Source organism: Ctenopharyngodon idella, chromosome 9 (genome assembly GCF_019924925.1).
Source record: "Ctenopharyngodon idella isolate HZGC_01 chromosome 9, HZGC01, whole genome shotgun sequence".
In the NCBI taxonomy this organism is placed as follows: Eukaryota; Metazoa; Chordata; class Actinopteri; order Cypriniformes; family Xenocyprididae; genus Ctenopharyngodon; species Ctenopharyngodon idella.
Window position 1 is genome coordinate 35,419,698 of NC_067228.1, and position 21,598 is coordinate 35,441,295.

The window sequence follows — 21,598 nt, forward strand, 5'->3', positions numbered from 1 at the left end:
CAACTAAATGTTCCTTATTTAATTCACTTCTCTCTCTCTCTCTCTCTCTCTCTCTCTCTCTCAGGAGTCAGTGAGGACATTGTCACTGAAGTTCTTTATGTGTGGTTCACGTCATGAACAAATTTGTTTTTGTGTGTTCAACTGTTGTAATATATTATTTTATAAAATATACACAATCTTAAATCTACCCCCAGAGTCATCCTTGTGTTTCCCCTCTGTACTTGGAAATGTGGTTCATGTAGTGACTGAAAAGCTACCATGATTCCTTATTTTACTTGATGAGTTATTATATTATACTAGTTAGTCATAATAATTACTCAACATTCAGCTCGTAGCAGCCAGGTTTAATTGCAAGAATGAAAGTAGTATTTGGGTGTTATAAACCTTTAAAAACCTCTAAAACTCTTAAGTAGTTAGAATTGGGTGGAAATACTGCCTTGGTGGCACTTTTTTTCGGTCCTCCTAAACTAGGGTCCTGGAAACGCGGTCCTGGCACTGCGGTTCTCCGATTCGGTAGGTGGCGCTGTCACAAAAAAACGAGGGTCCTGGGAATGCGGTCCTAGAACTGAAAGTGCAGTCCTGAAAGTGCAGCCTCCGGTATTGCAGACGGATAATATTGACATGCCAGACCAATATGAATGTTTATCACTACATAGGTTGCAATATCCTGTAATATGGGGTATGCAGAGTAAACAGTGCACATGCGTTTTGGATTTTATTTTTTTTATTTTTGTTTACAAATTGAAAAATGTTTTATAATAGCCTAATATTTATTATTATTATTGCTATTATTATTATTATTATTATTATTATTATTAGCCTATTATTAATATTTTATAATTTACTTATAATTTTTAAAATGAAGAGCTTCCTCTCGAATCACTGTCAACAAACTGCAGCTTCTCATTCTGATAAATCGCCCCATATGATGTGACAAAATGCTCCGGTATTCTACAACAATCCATATTATTTGTGTGATATTTTGTGATCGCTTTTAGTGTGAAAATGATCATGGAAGAACCCATTTTACCAGTATACACAGGTTGTCGGTCACTGCTTGCGCCATTTATAAAGGTGCGTTTATACCTTCTTTCTCCGCCCACAGTTTCAGAGGTCGCTCGATACCTTTTATCCTTTTTTTCCCATACTTTCTGTCCATATACTGTCTCAAAATAGTGTGTCGACTTTTTAATGTTTTTATTTGTTTTGGTTTTCAGTATCACTGTCGAGATTCATGCAGCAAATGGGTTTTACTTTTCAAATCGCCATTAATTAGCTCCGCACAGGCACACACACCGGGTTAAAAGAAACTAACTCTCGAGACGAGAGGGAAGATGGCTGTTACAAGGATTTTGATTTACATTTCATGTCTCTGTTTTGCTCAAGGTAAGTCCGACAGCTTTTTAAACATGGATTTGAGGTGAATAAACTCGTAATAAGGCAACGTCAGACTATTTTCCCTGGTTTCGCCAGGTGCAATGAACTGAAATAGATACTTCTGGTCAGTGCGAAACGACAACAGACATTCACGGAAATGTTTCTTTAATAAGTCGTTGTTTAAAGAATTCTGAAACTGTAACGCATTATTTTAAATAGTAGCGTTTATTAAAGACATAGTTGAAGCCAGACTAAAACGATTAAAAGTTGAACTTGTGTTTGCATGACTCTTTGAATGAGGGACTTTCAGTGAACTTTCTACCAAAATGTGATTTGTTGTTTGTTGACAATATTATGTTTTGTGAGCTAAATTAAATCTTAGGTGCTAGACTTTAAGGTATGTAGTTTGTATGCGTAATTGTATTATTTATAATTGGAGTATCTATTGTTTATTTAACATTACACATGTTGTATTATAGTATCTTTACTGTTACATAGTAAAGGTTACTGTATTACAGTAATTACAATCTGTCGATATTAAGTCTTATATTTGTCTTTTGATTTTAGTGTAAAATATGACCCGGGTTTGTTTTTGTGAGATTCACCCATAGAACCAAAGAACACTCTAAAAAATGCTGGGTTAAAAACAACCCAATTTGGGTTATTTTGGCAACCCAGCGCTGGGTTGTTTTTTGTAACCTAAATTTTGGTGTAAAATGACTACATTGCAGTATTTAAATGACCCAAATGGGTTTTTAATTAAACCCAGAAATCTTAGACATTATAAAATCACTTGTACACACAGAATGACTATCAAAAGGTAAAAATGTATTAAAAACAAGGACAAGGACAAACATGGTCAAAAGTAACAACATGCATGTGAGATGAAAATCAGAAAAGAATTGCAAGTCAACAGCCACACAGTTTATACAGATAAATTAAATTGTTTCACATTTCAGTGAACATTGATGAATATAACTGGCATTTAAAACAAAATAAGACTTTTTTTGCATATTATCCATTGCCAATGAAAACACTACACTATAAAATTATTTACTGGTTTCAACTGTAATTGCTTGAATAAATTATTATAGCGCCAAAGTCACGTGATTTCAGAAGTTTGGCGGTTTGACACGCGATCCGAATCATGATTCGACACGCTGATTCATTATGCTCCGAATCTTCCTGAAGCAGTTTTGAAATCGGCCATCACTAAATAAGTCATTATTTTGTTTTTTTTGGCGCACCAAAAATATTCTCGTCGCTTTATAATATTAATGTTGAATAAATTATTGCATTATTTAATACAAATAAAGGTAACAAGTTAACTTCCAAAGTTCACTCAATTTCAAACATAACTATAAATCCATAACCTTAAGTTGTTTACAAAACTACTCGGTAATAATTATCTAAAATCTCTATTGTTGCCTAAAATATGGAGCTATATTAAACTAAGAGTTAAATAAAACTAAGAGTTTTAATAACTAACACAATTTAACATGACTAAAGTTTTTTTGTTTGTTTGTTTTACAAACATGACTGAACACAAATAAACCACAACATTAACACTGACATTATAACATTTGTTAGTTATAGAATTCTCTGAGGCTAGTATACATGTGAAAGAATGTGAGTTTGAATGAGAGTGTGAATTCCTCCACTAAACAACAATGAACAAGCATTGAACATTTGTCAGATTATATGCTAAAAGTTCATTGAGTCAATGAGTACATACAGAACATGCATCACTGCCAATTTTCATGACCTCCTTAGGATAACTGATGTCCAGTCATGAAGAAGCTCCATCAGCACAGCAAAGGCATGCAACATCCTTTAAATTGTCCAGAACAATCTTCTCCTTTAAAAGCACGGTCACATCAGTGATCTTCATTGGGGAAGGTCATTCTCCTTTTTGACCAGTATTCATCCCTGTCACCACCTGTTCATCATTGGGTTAAAAAGAGGAAAAAGAAAATTACTAAGGAACACCAAACAAATTCCTAAAACATTTGATGGTTAAAACTGAATAATTTTCAGACAGGTGCATCCACATCAGTAAGGGTAGGTCAATAGTCTATTTTATCACTTCAAACACTTAAAGGGTTAGTTCACCCAAAAATGAAAATAATGTCATTTATTACTCACGCTCGTGCCGTTTCACACCCGTGAGACCTTCGTTAATCTTCCGAACACAAATTAAGATATTTTAGTTGAAATCCTTTGGCTCAGTGAGGCCTACATAGGGAGCAATGACATTTCCTCTCTCAAGATCCATAAAGGTACTAAAAGCATATTTAAATCAGTTCATGTGAGTACAGTGGTTCAATATTAATATTATAAAGCGACGAGAATATTTTTGGTGCGCCAAAAAAACAAAATAACGACTTGTATAGTGATGGCCGATTTCAAAACACTGCTTCAGGAAGATTCGGAGCGTAATGAATCAGCGTGTCGAATCCGCAGTTCAGAGCGCCAAAGTCACGTGATTTCAGCAGTTTGGCGGTTTGACAATTTATTTACAGTTAAACTCCACAAAGTAAGCTGCCTTTCAATTTAGGGCCCCATAAAATCCACTTTATTTTTCCCTAAATTCTGTTTTCCATTATAGTTTTCTGGATTCTATGTTTTATAATTTAAAGGGTTAGTTCACCCAAAAATGAAAATAATGTCATTTATTACTCACCCTCATGTCGTTCTACACCTGTAAGACCTTCATTAATCTTCGGAACACAAACTAAGATATTTTTGATTAAATCCGATGGCTCAGCAAGGCCTGCATTGACAGCAATGACATTTCCTATCTCAAGATCAATAAAGGTACTAAAAACATATTTAAATCAGTTTATAATATTAAGGTAGAACCACTGAACTCACATAAAGTGACGAGAATACTTTATGTGCACCAAAAAAAACTGAAAAGACTTTTCAACAATATAGTGATGGGGCGATTTCAAAACACTGCTTCAGAGCTTTACGAATCGAATCAGCACCAAAGTCACGTGATTTCAGCAGTTTAGCCATTTGGTAGGAGATCCAAGTCACTGATTCAATTCGTAAAGCTCTGAAGCAGTGTTTTGAAATCGCCCCATCACGAGATATTGTTGAAAAGTCGTTATTTTGTTTTTTTGGCACACAAAAAGTATTCTCGTCGCTTTATAATATTAATATTGAACCACTGTACTCACATGAACTGATTTAAATATGTTTTTAGTACCTTTATTGATCTTGAGAGAGGAAATGTCATTGCTGGCTATGTAGGCCTCACTGAGCCATCGGATTTAATCAAAAATATCTTAATTTGTGTTCTGAAGATGAACGAAGGTCTTATGGGTGTGGAATGACATGAGGGTGAGTAATAAATGACAGAATTTTCATTTTTGGGTGAACTAACCCTTTAATACAAATTTATCATCAAAAATGGTGTCTTACTAAATTAATTAATAAAGCTTTAACAATTTAATCCTTTTAAAATGTAATCAAACAGTTTCAGTTTCGATGTGTATTTGATGGTAGTTTTTCCTCAAATGAAACAGGGAAAAGCTTGTGAAGTGACTCAAGAGCAGCTCTGGAGATGAAGTTCATGTGGATTGTCCTCATACAGTGAGACTGCAGATGGATTAGATTAATCCATATACAGTAAAAATGTCCAGAGCTTATTTTTAGCCATAAATTTAATTGTGATCTTGACATGATATCATTTACTGCCCAGCCCTATTTAAAAACCATGTTTTTGCCACAACGTCTTCATTTAGGGGCCAGTGGCTCCCTACACAGCATGTAGCGTGGAGTCCTGTGAGATGTTTTTCTGTCATTATGAAGCTTAACTTAACATGCCAAAAAAGTATTTAAATAAAAATATAAATAACTACTTTTTTGTTGAAGTATTAAAACAGTCATGACATACCTCACACATTCTGATGAACTTGGAGGGCTGCTCTTTAAAGTATTAGTTCACCCAAAAAAGAAAACTGTCATAATTTACTCTCCCTCATGTCATTCCAAAACCATAAGACTTTTGCTAATCTTTGAAACACAAATGAAGATATTTTTAATATTCTCTCAATTTTTTGTCCATCCATTGCAAGTCTGGGAGTCCAACATTTTTTAATTTTCTGAACAGACATGATTGCTTTTTATGATATAAACAGATATAATTTAGAATTTTATTCACATATAAATATTGGTATGGATTACTACAATAACTTTGCATTTGTGAAGCTTAAAAATACTGATTATCTAGACTGTAAATGGATAAAAATAAATAAATAAAAAAGATGAGAATATTAAAAATATCTTAATCTGTGTTCCATAGATGGACAAAAGTCTTATGGGTTTGGAAAGACATGAGGTTGGGTAAATGGTGACAATTTTTATTTTTGTGTGCACTATTCCTTTAAGAAAGGAAGACCAAGGAGAAGGGCTCCTCTCCACAGATGGTTTGAGTTCTGCAATGAATAACACGAACATCAATTATTTTAAAAAATGTCAAGAAGTCATACTGTTGTTGCATAAACATTTTAAGTAACGTTAAACAGGCAGAAGACAACAGAAACATTCATTTTCTAAAAATAAACTCATAAAAATAAAGCACTCCTTAGGTCTCTGGCTTGATCTATAAAAACAAAAATGGTTTTATCAAAAAAACAACTGATAACGACGTGGAATTTTAAACTTACCATAAATCGTCTTTCCCTCTCTTCTTCTGTAGCTGAGAAAATCGCGCATCCTCGCACAGCAGTCGCCTGTCGTTTACTCCCGGCGCGGGCCAAATTAACACACAAAGCGCAACAAGTCTGAAATATTACATGCAAAATATTCATTTTAACAATTGCCGCTTCAACACCATCAAAATAAACCAACCTTTATTACATATCGCAGTTTCATTTCCTTAAGGAAAACTAGGTCATTACATTCGGGTTAACCGCGAAGATAAAAAAAAAATAAAATAAATAAATTAAAATGTGAATCTGTTGATAACCTTCCATTAACAAACTTCAATAAACTTGTAAATATGACACAAGAAACCCACTATATTTAAAAATGTCTCTTTGATTCAATAAAAGAGGCCGTTGAGACATGAGACGAAGGCAAAAAGTTCTTTTCTGACTTTTTTCGCCTTCAAATACATCTCAAAATACTCTTGGACAGAAATAAGTGAGAATATCTTTAATTATTTATCTTTACTTAACATAAACCGTCTTTCACTCGATTCCATCCGAAGACGCGGAGAAAATGGCGGCTTCTCGCACCGGAGTCCTCAGTGCTGTTAACGTTACGTGCATGCTCTCCTTCACGTCCGCGTTCCCAACCCAGCACTGCTGGGTTAAGATTAAGAACGATCTTCAACCCAAAATTGGGTTGAATTAACCCAGCGTCCTTACCCAGCAGTCTCAACTCAGCGGTTGGGTTGAAAAAATAACCCAGCATTTTTTAGAGGTTAACCTTCACTAATGGAGTCTCTTTCATCTCCTGTAGATTTTGTTTTCTGTGATGACTATGAAGAAATTGGAAACAAGATCACACTTACTCCAAGAATCCGTGGAAAGCCTGAAGAAATACTGTGGAAACACAATGAGAACAAGGTTCTGGAGTATGACGGGAGTGAGGTGGTGGAGTACGGCTCATTCAAAAGCCGTGTAGTTGTTGATTTTGAAACAGGAGAGCTCACAATACAAAAATTGAGCAGCCAAGACAGTGGCCAGTATCAATCTGACATTGTGATCAATGGGAAAGTTCAGAGCTCCAGTCATACTTTGACAGTTTTGGGTAAGCTCTATCTCTCTATCTATCTCAGATGATTATGTGCAGATCGACTCTTACAGTGGTTTATGGGGAATTGACTACTTACCGTCTGTAGCAACAAATGATGATCAAGCCACTTCTGCTTGGTGAAATTCAATATCGCAGATCATTGTTAAAAAAAAAAAAAACATATCAGTGACTGTTTGACTTCCTAAATTTTATGTAATAATTGTCAGTACAAGTTGGAGAGGATATGAACAGGTAATATAATGTACCGCACACTTAGACCTACAGTATGGTGGCATTTATAAAGTCAGTAGCGTGTTTACCTGTGCTGAACAACAGAGATTTACTAAATTAAAGCATGGACAAAAATTATATTCCTTAAATAATGTTTAAATAAATTGCATTATTATTATTATTTTGAGAAGTACATTCTATTTTACAATCATAATATACTGTATTTTTGTCAATTTCTTCGAGTTAAAAACCGGACTTTTATTTTGACGGGTTGTAGTGAAGAGCTTTGAGTTTCAGGGTGTATTTGACAATGTTTTTTCTCAAATAAAATGATGAAATGCTCATTAAGCGTTCTCTCAGAGCAGCCTTGGACATGTTTATGTGTTCATGTCCTCAGATAGTGAGACAGCAAACAATGAAAACAATATGAGCATCACACGTACTTGAGTATGTAGTACACGAAACAGCGCTGCTCATTCACACAGAGACGCAAAACAAACATATATTTATACAGCAGTCTTTTTGTGCTTTAATATTCACATATATATTCCTGTATATTGTACAGGAAAATTATTGGTAAATTTTAGTTATTGATTAATAATCTCAAAACAACCAAATATCAACCGATTATCACTAATACTGCTCTACTTTTGGGTCTTAGATGCTCTGGCAGAGCCTCACGTGAGCTGTGAGCTGGATGAGACTTCAAATGTTAAAAAGCTGTTGTGTTCAGTGGAATCTCAGACTCAGCTCAGCTACGAATGGAGTGGACCTAATATAAATGGTCACTTGGGACCAGAGCTTGTTGTTGATAAACAGGAGGAAAACCTTGACTCTGTCTATACCTGCACTGTGAAGAATCAAGTTAACAGCAAGAGCACCAACTTTACTCTGGAAGACTGCCACACAGGTTTGCTAACAATCATTTGACTGTTTTAGATGCATTGAGACTTTGATGTAGATGCTTTACATTTACATTGTCTTTTGTGTGCAGGCAGAGAAGGGTCTGCTGTGCTTGTTCCAGTCTTAATAGTAACAATACTTCTCATTCTGCTTATTGCACTGGCAATATTCTTATATGCACTATATAAACGAAAAAAACAAAAGCGTAAGTGTCATAAAAAAGTATTCAACACTTCACCCCTTAAAATCTTTAATTGACACCCATGTCTCACAAATATTATATTACAAAGAGTAAAAATGATCTTTTCTTTTTTTCATGTACATGGATTAGAAGCGAGGCCATCTGAACCGAAAAATATGGACCCTGAAAATGGTAAGATCAGGGTTTGTACAGAGTTGGAAAATTTGGATTTTGTTATGCTTTCAAGGTTTGAATTGTGCTTGACTTTTGAATATCTTCCTTGAAAATGATTGATGTTTTTTTTTTTTCCTTTGAGCATTCAGTGTGACATCCAGTGTGAAAAATAATTAAATTAACAAAAAAATCAGTAATTAACAAAAAGATTAAAAGAATATCTGGTCACAGTTCATATCAGTGTCCTTAACTACTATGTACAATGTACTTTGTATTAATGTTGTATTATAAAACACTTGTGCTGCTGTTGCGGTGGATACGGGTAAGGTTAGGACATTTTTGGTGGGGTGGGAAGGTTTAAGGATGGGTTACAGGGTAAGGGAAGGTCAACAGTGTTATTATATATATAATTAAAGAAATTATTAGAGATGTAATTACGTGCAGGTATTTTTAATATTTATATATTAAACAGCATATTAATCGTACAGTTGGAAAAACATGTATGTACACAGTAAGTGCATTGTATCAAATGATGAGTTTAAATGTTAGTACATAGTTAAAGACATCTAATATAAAGTGGGACTGAACTTATTTAAATTACCTGCATATTTATTTAAATAAATATGTCGTTTGTTGGCATTATGCTGGAAATAGTAAATGAGCAAAATCAAGGTTATGCATTGCTGACAGAAATTACTATATTACTATTATTATACGATTATTATTTATATGCATTTACACTGCAATTACAGCTGCATTAAATTAGAAATTAGTGTTTAAAAATTTGAATATTGATATATCAAATAGAAAAAAATTAATTTTTTATATAGGATGCATTTATATGAAATTGTCTTAAGTGGGTCAAAATAAGTGTGAAAATAATTGAATTAATATCAACTTATTGTTTATTGAATTTATATTAAAATGAATCTTACATTTGCAGTCGTGCCGATATTCGGGAAAACTGCACTTTTGTTCGTGTGATATTGCTTAACTATACCATTTAAACATAAAAGATAAAATGTCATACAGGGACAATTTATATTTTGAATTTTGCAGGCCCTGCATGACACTATTTCATGCCAATGCCAGACTCACATGTTATTAAGCCTAATGTAGGGCTATTGCCGAGTTAGGCTGGCTCTATGTAGATATTTTAGTAGTAGTCTAATTTGACAGCAGTGATTAAACAGTACTGAAGCTTAGGGTAAACACACTATCATTACCTGGCTGTCACCAGTGAATGCCAGTCAGTGAGACATGAATGCTGCTCCGCTCGATTTTCAAGTTGGCTGTGATGAGGGATGTAGAAGAGGAGTAGGGGCTCATGCAACTTCAACGCAGTTTTCGAGCACATGCGATGCCAAGGGCCAATTTGCAATAAAAGCTATATACATTAAATAATATTGAAAAAAATTGTCTTGCAAAAAAGGCACTTATCTAGTCCAAGACCAAAAGGGCAGGTGCTTGAGCACCACTTGGGGTCGATCTATGCACATGCCTGAGTTCTGTTGTGAGAATAACAATAAAAATGCAGCTTTGTTTCTACAAAACAAAAGTTTATTATATAATTTTGCATAATATGCTTTAGCCTAATTCAAACATCTATATTAAAATGATATCATTGTCTCAAATAGTCCTAAATAAATAGCAATAGTCGTTTTTTTTTTTTAGTAAGATTTTTTTTCTCTCTCTTTTAGTAGCTCTAGTTTTGATTTTTTGATGGCTGTCCAGGAAGTCTGGCTTCCCTTAAAATGTAATCAGAAATGTATTTAGTCTATGTACAATTAATCTTTCAATATTTTAAATTGTAATGATGGGTCGACAGCATGGAGATCCATTTGCAGCTTTTATTAAGAATAGTGTATACACAGGTAAGGGCAGAGGCAGAGACGTAAACGGGGACAGGCAATGGTCGAGGCAGGCGGCAGACAAACGGTATCAGGAAGCAGGCAGAGATCAGGGCAGGCGGCAAACAAACACAGTCCAGTAAACAGGCAAGGATCAAGGCAGGCAGCAGAGAATCACAAGAGATAAACAGTCCAATCGGCAACAGTATAACAATCCACAGAAAACGCTTAGAAATGATCACCGGGGCAAATCAAGACTTCGCAGTGTGTGTGTGTGTGTGCGTGCTGCTTAAATAGTGAGTGTGATGTGGTGCAGGTGTGTGTGCAATCAGTCCCAGGAATGAGGGCCTATGGGAAATGTAGTCCGAATGATGGTATCAGTATTCCGGTGAAGGCTCCCTCCAGTGGTGCGGAAGTGCGGGAGCCTCACTTGTGACATAAATATTCTTATTAGGGCTGGGAAGCGATTAAAATTTTGAATCTATATATTACGTATATCAAATTTGGCTGAGAAATTATCCCTAAAAGATCATTTTAAGTCATTATTGTGTAAAGCATCAAATAGACTTTACAAAAAGTAGATTCAGAAAGAAATATTTTATTTGATTCAACATAGAATTTATTACACAAACTTTTGGACCAGTAAATGATGAGGTTCAGTAAATGATGACTAAATTTAAATTTTGGGGTGAACTTGATTTTTATTTATATATTTATTTATTTTTTATCAATATGGATATATGAAAATGAAAGTATGGTCAACTGATGTTTTATGAATCATTTTCTTACAGAAGTTGATTTACTGAAGGCTACCAAGAAAGCTAGTTTACTAAATTAATTCTCACAATATGTGCACATTTATTATTAATGTGGGGGTGACAATAGCGCTGTATGACAGATGTATCACTTTTATATCGTTTTTCCTTTTTTATTAAAAATATTCACAAACTTGTTAACTATAGCCTATCATGAACTATAGGCGCTGAGCACTCAGGGAAAACATGAGATATTCTCCATTCATTTTAACCAATAAAATACTACTGCGGCTTTCAGACGCAACTTTCTTTTCATTTTCATAGTTCACTTGAGGCAGTTACCATGGCATTTTTTAACAACGCATGTGTGCATCAATGTAATACATTAACACGAGAGCGCATTAATGTAATGTGCAGCATGAATCTCTCCACAAAACTCCCGCACTCTAAATAGTGTCCTCATGGCTCTACTCAGGCTCAGATATTTTTACATGTGCGCACTCGTTTATGGAGTGTGGACACCAACTGGCAGAAACATAAATCGGCGCCTATTGTCAAATATTTTGTGTTATGTGTTTGATATTTGTTATGTGTTTAATATATGTGTTTTGTCATTTAAATTAAGTGAGTTGATCTATAATGTGCGATGGGTGCTGCCACCGAAGCGAAAGCACGTTTGAATTTAGCAGTGAACATTCTGACCTTACCGGTGTTGTCGTATGCTTCAAAGGGTTCAAATCGATCCCCTTTCGCATGTCATATCTTGAATTTTATGGATGTTCTAACTGCATTCTATAGGCTATATCATGGAGTGAGTTGTGTCCCTGCATCATATTCATCAGTCAACTGTATGTAATGTCAGATGACCTATGTAGGTCTGGGGGTGGGGCAAGTCTGTTAAATATGTTAAAAAAATGTAACGCGTAATTTTTTTTCCATAATTAATTCATCTAATTAATGTGTTAAATTCCCAGCCCTAATTCTTATGCATTTGATATGTTTGTGAATGTAAGTTAAATCATATCACGCTGTCTGTGTTCCACTTAAATCTTTGGATCTGTGTGCAGGACTTCAATTGAAGTTTATGAGAGATAGCTAAACCATTGATTTCAAAAGGACAAAGATCTAAAGCTCTAAGCATGGGATTGACTAAACGATGTTTGCCTATAATTTGCATATAATGTCCTGCCTTGGTAGCCTGTCTTATCTATTTGAGGATTGGATGAGCTCTTAAATAGGCAGGACTTTGCAAACAAGACTGACAGTTCGTGTTATTTATAATCACTGCTGTAAATTCACTTGAATAGAGACTTGATAGAGCATGAGTTAGGGATTGACTTGAATTTTTATGTCGATTTTGGCTTCCAACGATTATGAAAACACAATAATCAAGATAAAACGATTATTGTTCCTTATTCCTTTCCTTTCCAGCGTATACATATTTACTTACAATGATGTTAAATAATCATGATAACAATATCGACCAGAGTAATCATGATTATGATTTTTGCCATAATCAAGCAGTGTTTGCATGAGCATTTTACATATTAAAAATATTTTCTATTACTGTAGGTCAAGGCCAAAACCTGTTGAGTAATGTCCCAACGGAGTCTGTGCCAGGTAACAAATGACTTACTATTATTAATACTAGACATAATATTTACAGTAGTAGCTATTGCTTATGTTGCTGGATAAGGTAAATTAAATTAGTAATTTAAGACGCTTGAATCTGCTGTTAAGATCTTTGAGTGTTTTGTTTCAGGTTCATCTGATGCTATTGCCACACTCCCTAGTCACATCAGACTTCCCTCTCAAAAAGAGTCTATTGCTGATAAAAAATGGTATCAGGACAATAAACCAGAAAATTTAGGTGAAACTGAAAAACTTTTGAAGGAAACAAATAGATTGCAAGAACAAAATCTAAAGCAGAGTCCACAATCTGATGTGACAGAAACAAACCAAGAGAACACAGGAAAAGGAGATGAAGGAGAACTGAAATATGAGAAGAACAGCGAAAATGCATTTGAAGCAGAAGGAAACACTTACAGCAAACCTGACGAAACAGAGAAGGAGAGCGATAAACCCTTACAAAGCCAAGAAGAAGAGGAGAAAGAGAAAAGTCAGATACTGAAACAGGAAAGTGAAAATGGAAAGAAGTCGCCTGAGCATCAGAACGAGAGACTAGAAGAGCAAAAAACTGAAGATAATAATGAGGATAATCAGACACCAGGAGAGACAGAAGAGGTGTTAGACAGACCAGACACAGGTAAAATACAGATTGTATGTTTGTCTGGAGAAACAGAACTTGATTCTGAAATAAACATCTCATCTGGATGTAAAGTACCATTTTTATTACTTTGTATTTAAATTTAGATTGAAAGAGCTGTGTTAAGTGTTTGTTTAATAATTGTAGAGTAATATTCTGTTAAAGGGATTGTTGCCCCTGGTAGCTGTTGTTTATGTTGCTGGATAGCACTATAAACTCACTCTCAGCTCTCACTGAGAATGAATGACGCTTGAATCTGCTGTTAATAAGATCTTTGAGTGTTTTGTTTCAGGTTCATCTGATGTCACTCTCCCTAGTCACATCAGACTAACCTCTCAAAAAGAGTCTATTGCTGATAAAAAATGGTATCAGGACAATAAACCAGAAAATTTAGGTGAAACTGAAAAACTTTTGAAGGAAACAAATAGATTGCAAGAACAAAATCTAAAGCAGAGTCCACAATCTGATGTGACAGAAACAAACCAAGAGAACACAGGAAAAGGAGATGAAGGAGAACTGAAATATGAGAAGAACAGCGAAAATGCATTTGAAGCAGAAGGAAACACTTACAGCAAACCTGACGAAACAGAGAAGGAGAGCCATAAACCCTTACAAAGCCAAGAAGAAGAGAAGAAAGAGAAAAGTCAGATACTGAAACAAGAGAGTGAAAATGGAGAGAAGTCGCCTGAGCATCAGAACGAGGGACTAGAAGAGCAGAAAACTGAAGATAATAATGAGGATAATCAGACACAAGGAGAGACAGAAGAGGTTTTAGACAGACCAGACACAGGTAAACACAATTTGATTCTGAAATAAACATCTCATAAAAATGTAAAGTATAATTTTTTTACTTTGTATTTAAATTTACATTGAAGTAGCTTTAAGGCTTTGTTCACCCAATTTGAGGGAAATTAAATGAAAATTGGGTAAAAAATTTTCTCATCATGATAGCAATATGATGGATATCAGTGGAACACAACATGAGAATTTCAGTCATCTTCACGCAGCTCTTTTCAAGACAATCTGTCAAGCTCCACAAACTACATTAAAAAGCATTATAAAAGTTTAATTCTTGTAGCTTGTGCACTATATTCCTATCCATAAGTATTTATGTAATAGCTTTAAGTAAAAACAGACCTAAATGTTATTCACTGAAAGTTTTTTCCAAGGCAACTCTCACATTACATATGGCACTAGATGTCAGGTTTGATGTCAGTGTCATTGATGTCATTGATGTTCGGCCTGACGTCACGCATCAAGAGGTGTCATATTGACTGGAGCGCTGCAGCACTGCAGAGAATTTTCAGTGAATATCAATTTAAATTTCAGTCTGTTTATCACTCAAGGTATGGCTTCAGGAGCTTCAGTAGTTCATTTGAGATTTATGAACTACTTTTACGGTACTTTTATGCTGATTTTCCATTTTGGAATTGGTCACTATGAACTGTTGAATAAATAATAGCTCAATTCAATTAAAAAATACTCCTTTTGTGTTCCACAGAAATGTGACTTTAATTGTGTACTTATTCTCTATATAAACAAAGATCAGATTCAGTTTTATGTTGTCATTTATTAGTCATTTGAATGAGTGGATGAGGTTTCTTATCTTGTTCAATTTAGTTATAGATTCACCAGCTAACCTGGAGAAGGAACCTATAAACAGCAGTGTCGCATCTTCCAGTCAAACTGACCTACATAATTACACAGACCAAGACAAGGAAGAAGAAAGAAAACATCCTGGACTGGATCAGGATGAGAAAAGAGAGGTTGTAACAAATCAGGAAGAGAAAGGTGGCCAGGATGCCTGAAGAAAAAATCATGACCCAGAGATATCTGATGAAATAAGCTGCATTAACTTTGAGAAACAAGACAATCAAACTGATCCAGACAGTACAATAAACACTGTGTCTCAGCAGCAGGGGCATGACGATGGGTTGAGTAACCAAGATAAAGCAGTGCCGGCATGCCCTGAGAAATCAGACATGACCAATAAAAACCTTTACACCGATTGATAATAACGCAAAGGTTATGCAAAATGAAGGAGAAACTGAAGCCAAATAGAAACTCAACATGGTCGACACTTAACTGAAGAAGATGGTGGTGATGGTGGACACAGAGACAAGAGCAATGAGCCAGAACAAGGCATGATTCTCCAGAAATGAGTCAAAAATGAACAGAAGTTACAGGATTGTAGTGTAAATAACTCAAAACACAAACAATGACATGTCTGAGCCAAAGGACAGGAAAACAGAAAGTGACAGCTTCCCAAAACATGCAATGAAGGAAAATCATAGTTCAAAGTTTTGAGCAAACGTATATGGTGATAGAATTGACGGTGAGATCAGCTGTGAAAGATGAACAGAAAAACATGGGTGAAGTAGAGCGATGTGAAGGAAGTAGAGAGAGTTGTGAGAAGGAAAACACTGAATGTGCGTCAGAAACAACAAAAGATAATGAAGGAAATGAGGAACACACCCTACAGTAGATGAGAAAGGATAATCAGCATGTGCTTGAACAAGTTGTAGAGGAGAAGTAACAGTCCAAATGGCTTTCAATGTATCACATTCATTTGGTACAGTGGCAAGAGTAAATTTGTGTAGCATTTGAAACTATCTGGATTTCCAATGACTTTATCCAACCTGTCCTGACAATGATCACTCAATGTCATACATTTTGAAAAGTACCGTACAACTGTTTTTGCGTTAATTTAGTCAGATTATGTTTATCAATAATTGTGATTTAGAGGAAGATCAATCCACATTTTATGAGTAATCAATGCAGAAAACTGTTCGCCATATTTTTTAGAACCAGTAGCTTCATTGTATGCCTGTGATTGACTGAAGCATATGAGAAAAGTGGAAAGGAATAATAAATGGTTGTAAATGTTGTATATGCCAGCTAAATAAAAAAATATTTATTAAAAAAAAAAAAAAAAACTTGCCAAAGACATAAAATATATTTAATGTCATTGAATTTCCTAAAAATATGATCATATTAATTGTTTAGATAAATATTAGTCATCAATTATTTAAGGAAATATTGTTCCCACGATAATCTCTGAGTGGTGATGAAACCGCTCTAATTCAGAAGCAGTTGTCCTCCTCAGCTCTGTCTTGAAGAACGCTGGAGAAATGGCCATAAAGCTTTGGGAAGGTTGGAGGTAGAGGATATTTATTGGTTGGGATGTGAATAATAATGGCCTGTTTTATTAAACTTCCTTTAGTTTTTCTTTCACAAATTTAACAAACCAAAATGTTTGCGATTTTTTTTTTTTTTCTCATTTAATTAAAAAAAAAAAAACATTCTTAATATTGAATCTGTTCTTGGCTGATTTCTAGAGATCTTTGATAAAAGTTTCCCTTTAAAAATAGGACTTACAGGGCTGATACTTTTAAAAAATGTTTTTGTATATGTTAGATACTTATTTGTTCATATGTTTCCCAGTGATTCAACTTGTTGTATAGACATGTTACAAATATCCTTCAAAATATCTTCTTCTGAGTTCCACTGTAAAGAAAGTCATACAGGTTTGGAACGACATGAGGATGAGTAGAGGATGAGTAAATGATGACAAATTTTATTTTTGGGTGAGCTATCCCTTAAAAAAATGTGAATGATTATTTTTTTTTTCATTGGTTTCTGGTTTAATATTAAATTTAAAACAAATTGTGAACTTCTTGAAATAACTATAGCTAATTAGGAATGAAAATATGCAAAAACGAAAAGTAAAAAGGTCAACCTGTGGTTCAAAAAGTTTTATCATTTTTGATAATGAGACCAAACAAAATCGGTGGCATAGCTTCTGTGAAATGTAACTCTGAGATGATTAAGATTTCAATTGCATAAATGTTCACTGACAGATCCGTTTTGTATCTAATCATTTTTGTTAACAACATGTATTCATTACTTCAATGAGCTCTTTGTTTCTGAAATACATAACTTGGACACAGTCACCTCTGATAACAGATCACTGTACATTTTAATGTAGACACGTGAAATTTCTGTAAAGCTGCTTTGAAACGATAGCCTATGAAAAAAGCGCTATACGAATTGAATTGTGTCACAGTCGCTTGCGTCAGAGAACAAATATCAGGTTTAGGCGTTCTTGTTGAAACCTGTTCCATGCCCGGTTCCTGAAACAGTCACTGAGGGTGCTCTAGTGAAGTGCAGATGTAGAGCAACGGCTCCACCATAGCAGTGTACACTGAGAGATTAAGGTTATTTACAACTCGTCACTTTTACCAATAATCGGAACATAATTAAAAAAATATTTTGCTACAAATATTTTTTTTATTTTATTTTTATATCTATTAATCTGCCTAAACATTGCTATAATGCGTTACTGTTTTACCATGTCATATTTCTGTCCCGTGCAGAATGAATCCTGCATTTATTTGCAGATGTCACTTCCGAAACTTTGCAGCATGCAGTTGCCCGTCGGTCCTTGTAGCAGCATGAAAAACAGGTTTTATTCAATGGATCACATAGGCTGTGGCCTCGAAAGTGAGCCAAGACCGCTCCCTTTACAGTCACTAAGACACTTCTGATTGGCCATAGCGTTTAAGAGATCAACGACTATGTCTGTGATTGGCTACATTGCTCAACGTTGCAGAAACACGTTGGACATTTGACGTTCTCCAGAGCGCAAACACACATAGGCACCGGAGCGTTTGTCAAATCTGTCACGCCAATATATTACAGCATCAACTAACTGAGGGTGCTCTTGCTCGTGTTTGAGTTATGCAGCTCACCTGTAGAACCGGGCCTGACCTGGATTAACTTGTACTGAGAAGATGAGAGAGAAGGAGAAAGGATCCGTCAGATTACGGATGGTCAACTTCTGGTACCGACTGTGGCACCTGCCGCTGTTGCTGTGTCTCTCAGGACTCCTGCAGTGGGGTAAGACTGAACACAATCTCATTATATTTTAAAAGTTACATAGCCTAAATTGATCCTTTTATTTAAGTTTTTGGTCTTTGAGTAGGCTATGTCAGTTTCGCACATCAGCTGTAGGCACTCCGCGCCATGAGCGCTACTGACCGAAACGCGTTACATGCGAATATTGACAGCAGTTATTTGTGTCCCTCAGCGATGCCAATCATTCGTGAATTAACCATTTTTTTTTGAGTCGGTACTTTCTTTTCATTGTTTTGGCCAAACGGGTTTGGAAAAACGGTCTGAATTCAGTTCGCATTCTTCCAGACCTCTCACTGAAACATCTGAATTGGTTTCTTAAAGAGTAAAACAACGTTTCGAAATAGTTAAAAACAGAGAGAACACATAGCGCTAGAAGAGATGGACATTCACCTACAAACAATTGAAACACAGGGTACTTTTTTGAGAGGTATCTTTGAGAAAATGTAGCTACTGTTTGTGTTTGTTTAGTTTTTAGGTCCGTCCGCGCTGTTCTCCCGTTGCTGACATGCGCGCTAGATGAATGTCTTTGGCCATTTATTTCCTTTTGCTGTTTTCGGGGTTTAAATGTTTAAAACGTCTAGAGACGCATTGGTTCGGAACTTCTGCTAGGCGTTCCCTTGCTCAAGATCGTTGTATCTCAAGAGTATCAAATCTTATAGAAGTGAAATACGTGTAGTCTAATACATGAATACTAGATATAGTAGACAATTAACTTCTCTTAGAGTTAATTTGTAAAAACAGGATAACCCTAAAAAGAAAAAAGAAAAAATTAATGCATATATTTAATTTATCTTTTTAGGGTTATCTTGTTTTTGAAAACAAAAAAATGTTTTGCATATACCCTCAAGATAAAGTCCTCCAGGCGCCACTGTATAGTGTTTTCTTTGTTCCATGATTGACAACATCAAGTTACTTGTAAAACTTTTTAATGTGCTCATTATCATGTTGACCCAAAACCAATGTGGAATGCAAAACATTAGCAAACATCCAAGCTAAACAACATTCAATGAATGACTTTCACATTTGTCAGGCTCCAAAACTGACAAAATAATACCATAAAAGTAGTTTATTCAAGTGGTTAAAAATTGCAAGGGACTGGACAAAACATCTAACAAGCCTATGTCAAAATAGCCCCTTGCATTATTGTCGAGTTCACGCTGCACAATTTTCAAAGTCGTCAGATCACTCTTCTTTTTACCCTGAATGATTTTCTGGGGTAGCATGATCCATCACTTGGTCAAAAACAAACTTTCCACCAGTTCCTTGTTGCTGTGTTCAAAGGCCACATTGGTAGAATGCCCACCATCAACCTGTAACATGAATTACATTTAATAATTGTGAATTCAAGCCCTAAAGCAGTAAACTCATGAACAATCATATATTTGTACTCATTAAAACACACATGACCAATTCATGTGCAAAATCAGGTGTTTAATCATCAAAAGAATGAAATTCAGTGCATTGATTTTGAACAGAAGATTGAACATTCTAGAAGACTTATCAGCCATATTGATATTTGGACCCCACAAGGGTAGACCAGTGTATGTGTATAATCATGTACTTATACACTAACATATGACCAAGTGATGGAAGAAATCTGTCATTACCAAAAGAAACTCCAATTAAAAGGGATGTTTCTTGTTACAATGACAAAATGAATAGGGAAATGTGTTTTTGTGATTACCAAAAGAAACTCCAATTAAAAGGATTTTTTTCACATTATAAGAACAAAATAAATAGGATTGTAACATTTTAAAGTAGGTTTTTAGCCCAAATGTCATACATGGTTCCCACAAGGGTGAACCAGAGAAAGTGTTTTTTAAACTGCACAAACGCTGAAGCAAATACAAATAACAAACTTGTGCCACTGGACAAGATAAGTAACATTAACCTGGAATATGATCACTAAATCACCAATAACTTCCTCCATAATCACATGTGAGTTCATCTCCACTCTCTATGTTTTGTAAAGCAAACAGAACTAGATGTGGCTTTCTGTCTGCAACAATTTTTTTTCACCAGCAGTTAGGATTAACATGGTCATCATTGCCCAGCCTCCCCAATGATCCATTTTCCACAGCAGCAACAATGCTAAAAGAAGCCAAAAACAATACAAATAATAAATACAAATAATTTAAAGGACCTAAAAGAATATAAAGGCCTTTCTATAGCTCAACATAAGCTATAGTGTCATAACCCTATTTATTAAAGTTCAAATATTTATTCATGAATGTACATGATATGGTTGATAACGAGTTGACTTTTTTTCCAGAGTTTTGAAAAAGTGAACTTGTTATTAAAGGATGCATGTACGCTATTGAAAAAGTAACCTGTTTGAATGCTGACTAGATTCTTAACACCATTGTTTGCCATGCCAGTAGAAGTCAAACATAAAAACTGCCTGTGATGGATGATACTTCTTCCTCCTAGCTTGAGATTCAGCAGAGTCTATCAATTCTCCTCTGTACTCCACAACAAAATCCCCTTTTTGAAATGGGGACAGGGCAAACACACCACGACCCATCAACATAAAATGCATAAAGATATCACATTTGATGTGGCAAGAATGCAAGTGCACTGTGTATCCACTGTTACTGACAGTAAAGGCAATCTAAATTCATTGCACAAAAATATACATAAATAATCCAGAATTGTGGTAAATCAAATATTTTGTAAAACATTTTATGTTAAACTTTCCTTTTATTGGATTTATGTGTCGTGCCTCCAAAAGAAGTTTTAGTCGCAACCTCTTCATAGTGACTTCCTCCTGTGCTGAATAATTTAATTGCACTATTTAGGCTATAACGAATTGTTAACACAATTACATGTGATACACCAAAAAACAAAATTTGTGAACATTTTATTATTGTCAATGTGGCTCCCTCTGCCCTTCCTCCGGACCACCGGAGGGAGCCATCACCGGAATACTGATCAGTTCTCATTCGGACTACGTTTCCCATGGGCCCTCATTCCTGGGACTGATTGCACACACACCTGCACCGCATCACACTCACACTATTTAAGACACACACACACACACACTCACACATCGCGAAGTCTTGATTTGCTTTGGTGATCATTTCTGAGCGTTTTTCTGTGGACTGTTTACCTGTTATCGATTGGACTGTTTATTCCCTGCGACCCTTTGCTGCCTACCCTGATCTTTGCCTGTTTCCTGGACTGTGATTGTTTT

General features: G+C 35.2%; 1 protein-coding gene and 1 long non-coding RNA gene across 3 annotated transcripts; one reads left to right on the top strand and one right to left on the bottom strand.

Moving 5' to 3' along the window:
* Positions 1–1,085: 1,085 nt before the first annotated feature.
* Positions 1,086–17,332, top strand: cd58 (CD58 molecule). Its single transcript, XM_051907033.1, has 9 exons — positions 1,086–1,386; positions 6,853–7,143; positions 8,021–8,269; positions 8,354–8,467; positions 8,594–8,635; positions 12,795–12,842; positions 12,985–13,488; positions 13,781–14,278; positions 15,109–17,332. Exons 1-9 carry the CDS (start codon positions 1,335–1,337, stop codon positions 15,294–15,296), a joined length of 1,986 nt encoding a protein of 661 aa, XP_051762993.1. The 5' UTR covers positions 1,086–1,334; the 3' UTR covers positions 15,297–17,332.
* On the bottom strand, positions 2,196–6,842 carry LOC127519423 (uncharacterized). 2 transcript variants are annotated; one of them, XR_007931821.1, is made up of 4 exons: positions 6,054–6,842; positions 5,282–5,822; positions 3,523–3,612; positions 2,196–3,316 (listed from the first exon to the last, which is right to left on the bottom strand). It is a non-coding gene; the product is annotated as an uncharacterized LOC127519423 (long non-coding RNA). The 2 variants fall into 2 exon arrangements; XR_007931822.1 differs by having other exon boundaries at positions 2,196–3,612.
* Positions 17,333–21,598: the final 4,266 nt, after the last annotated feature.

What these genes read in the sequence shown, in the direction of transcription:
- cd58 (XM_051907033.1), top strand. Translation starts at nt 1,335, where the DNA reads ATGGCTGTTACAAGGATTTTGATTTACATTTCATGTCTCTGTTTTGCT. An exon ending in ATGTCTCTGTTTTGCTCAAG is followed by an intron (nt 1,387 to 6,852) that starts GTAAGTCCGACA and finishes CATCTCCTGTAG; the next exon opens with ATTTTGTTTTCTGTGATGAC. An exon ending in TAAACGAAAAAAACAAAAGC is followed by an intron (nt 8,468 to 8,593) that starts GTAAGTGTCATA and finishes TACATGGATTAG; the next exon opens with AAGCGAGGCCATCTGAACCG.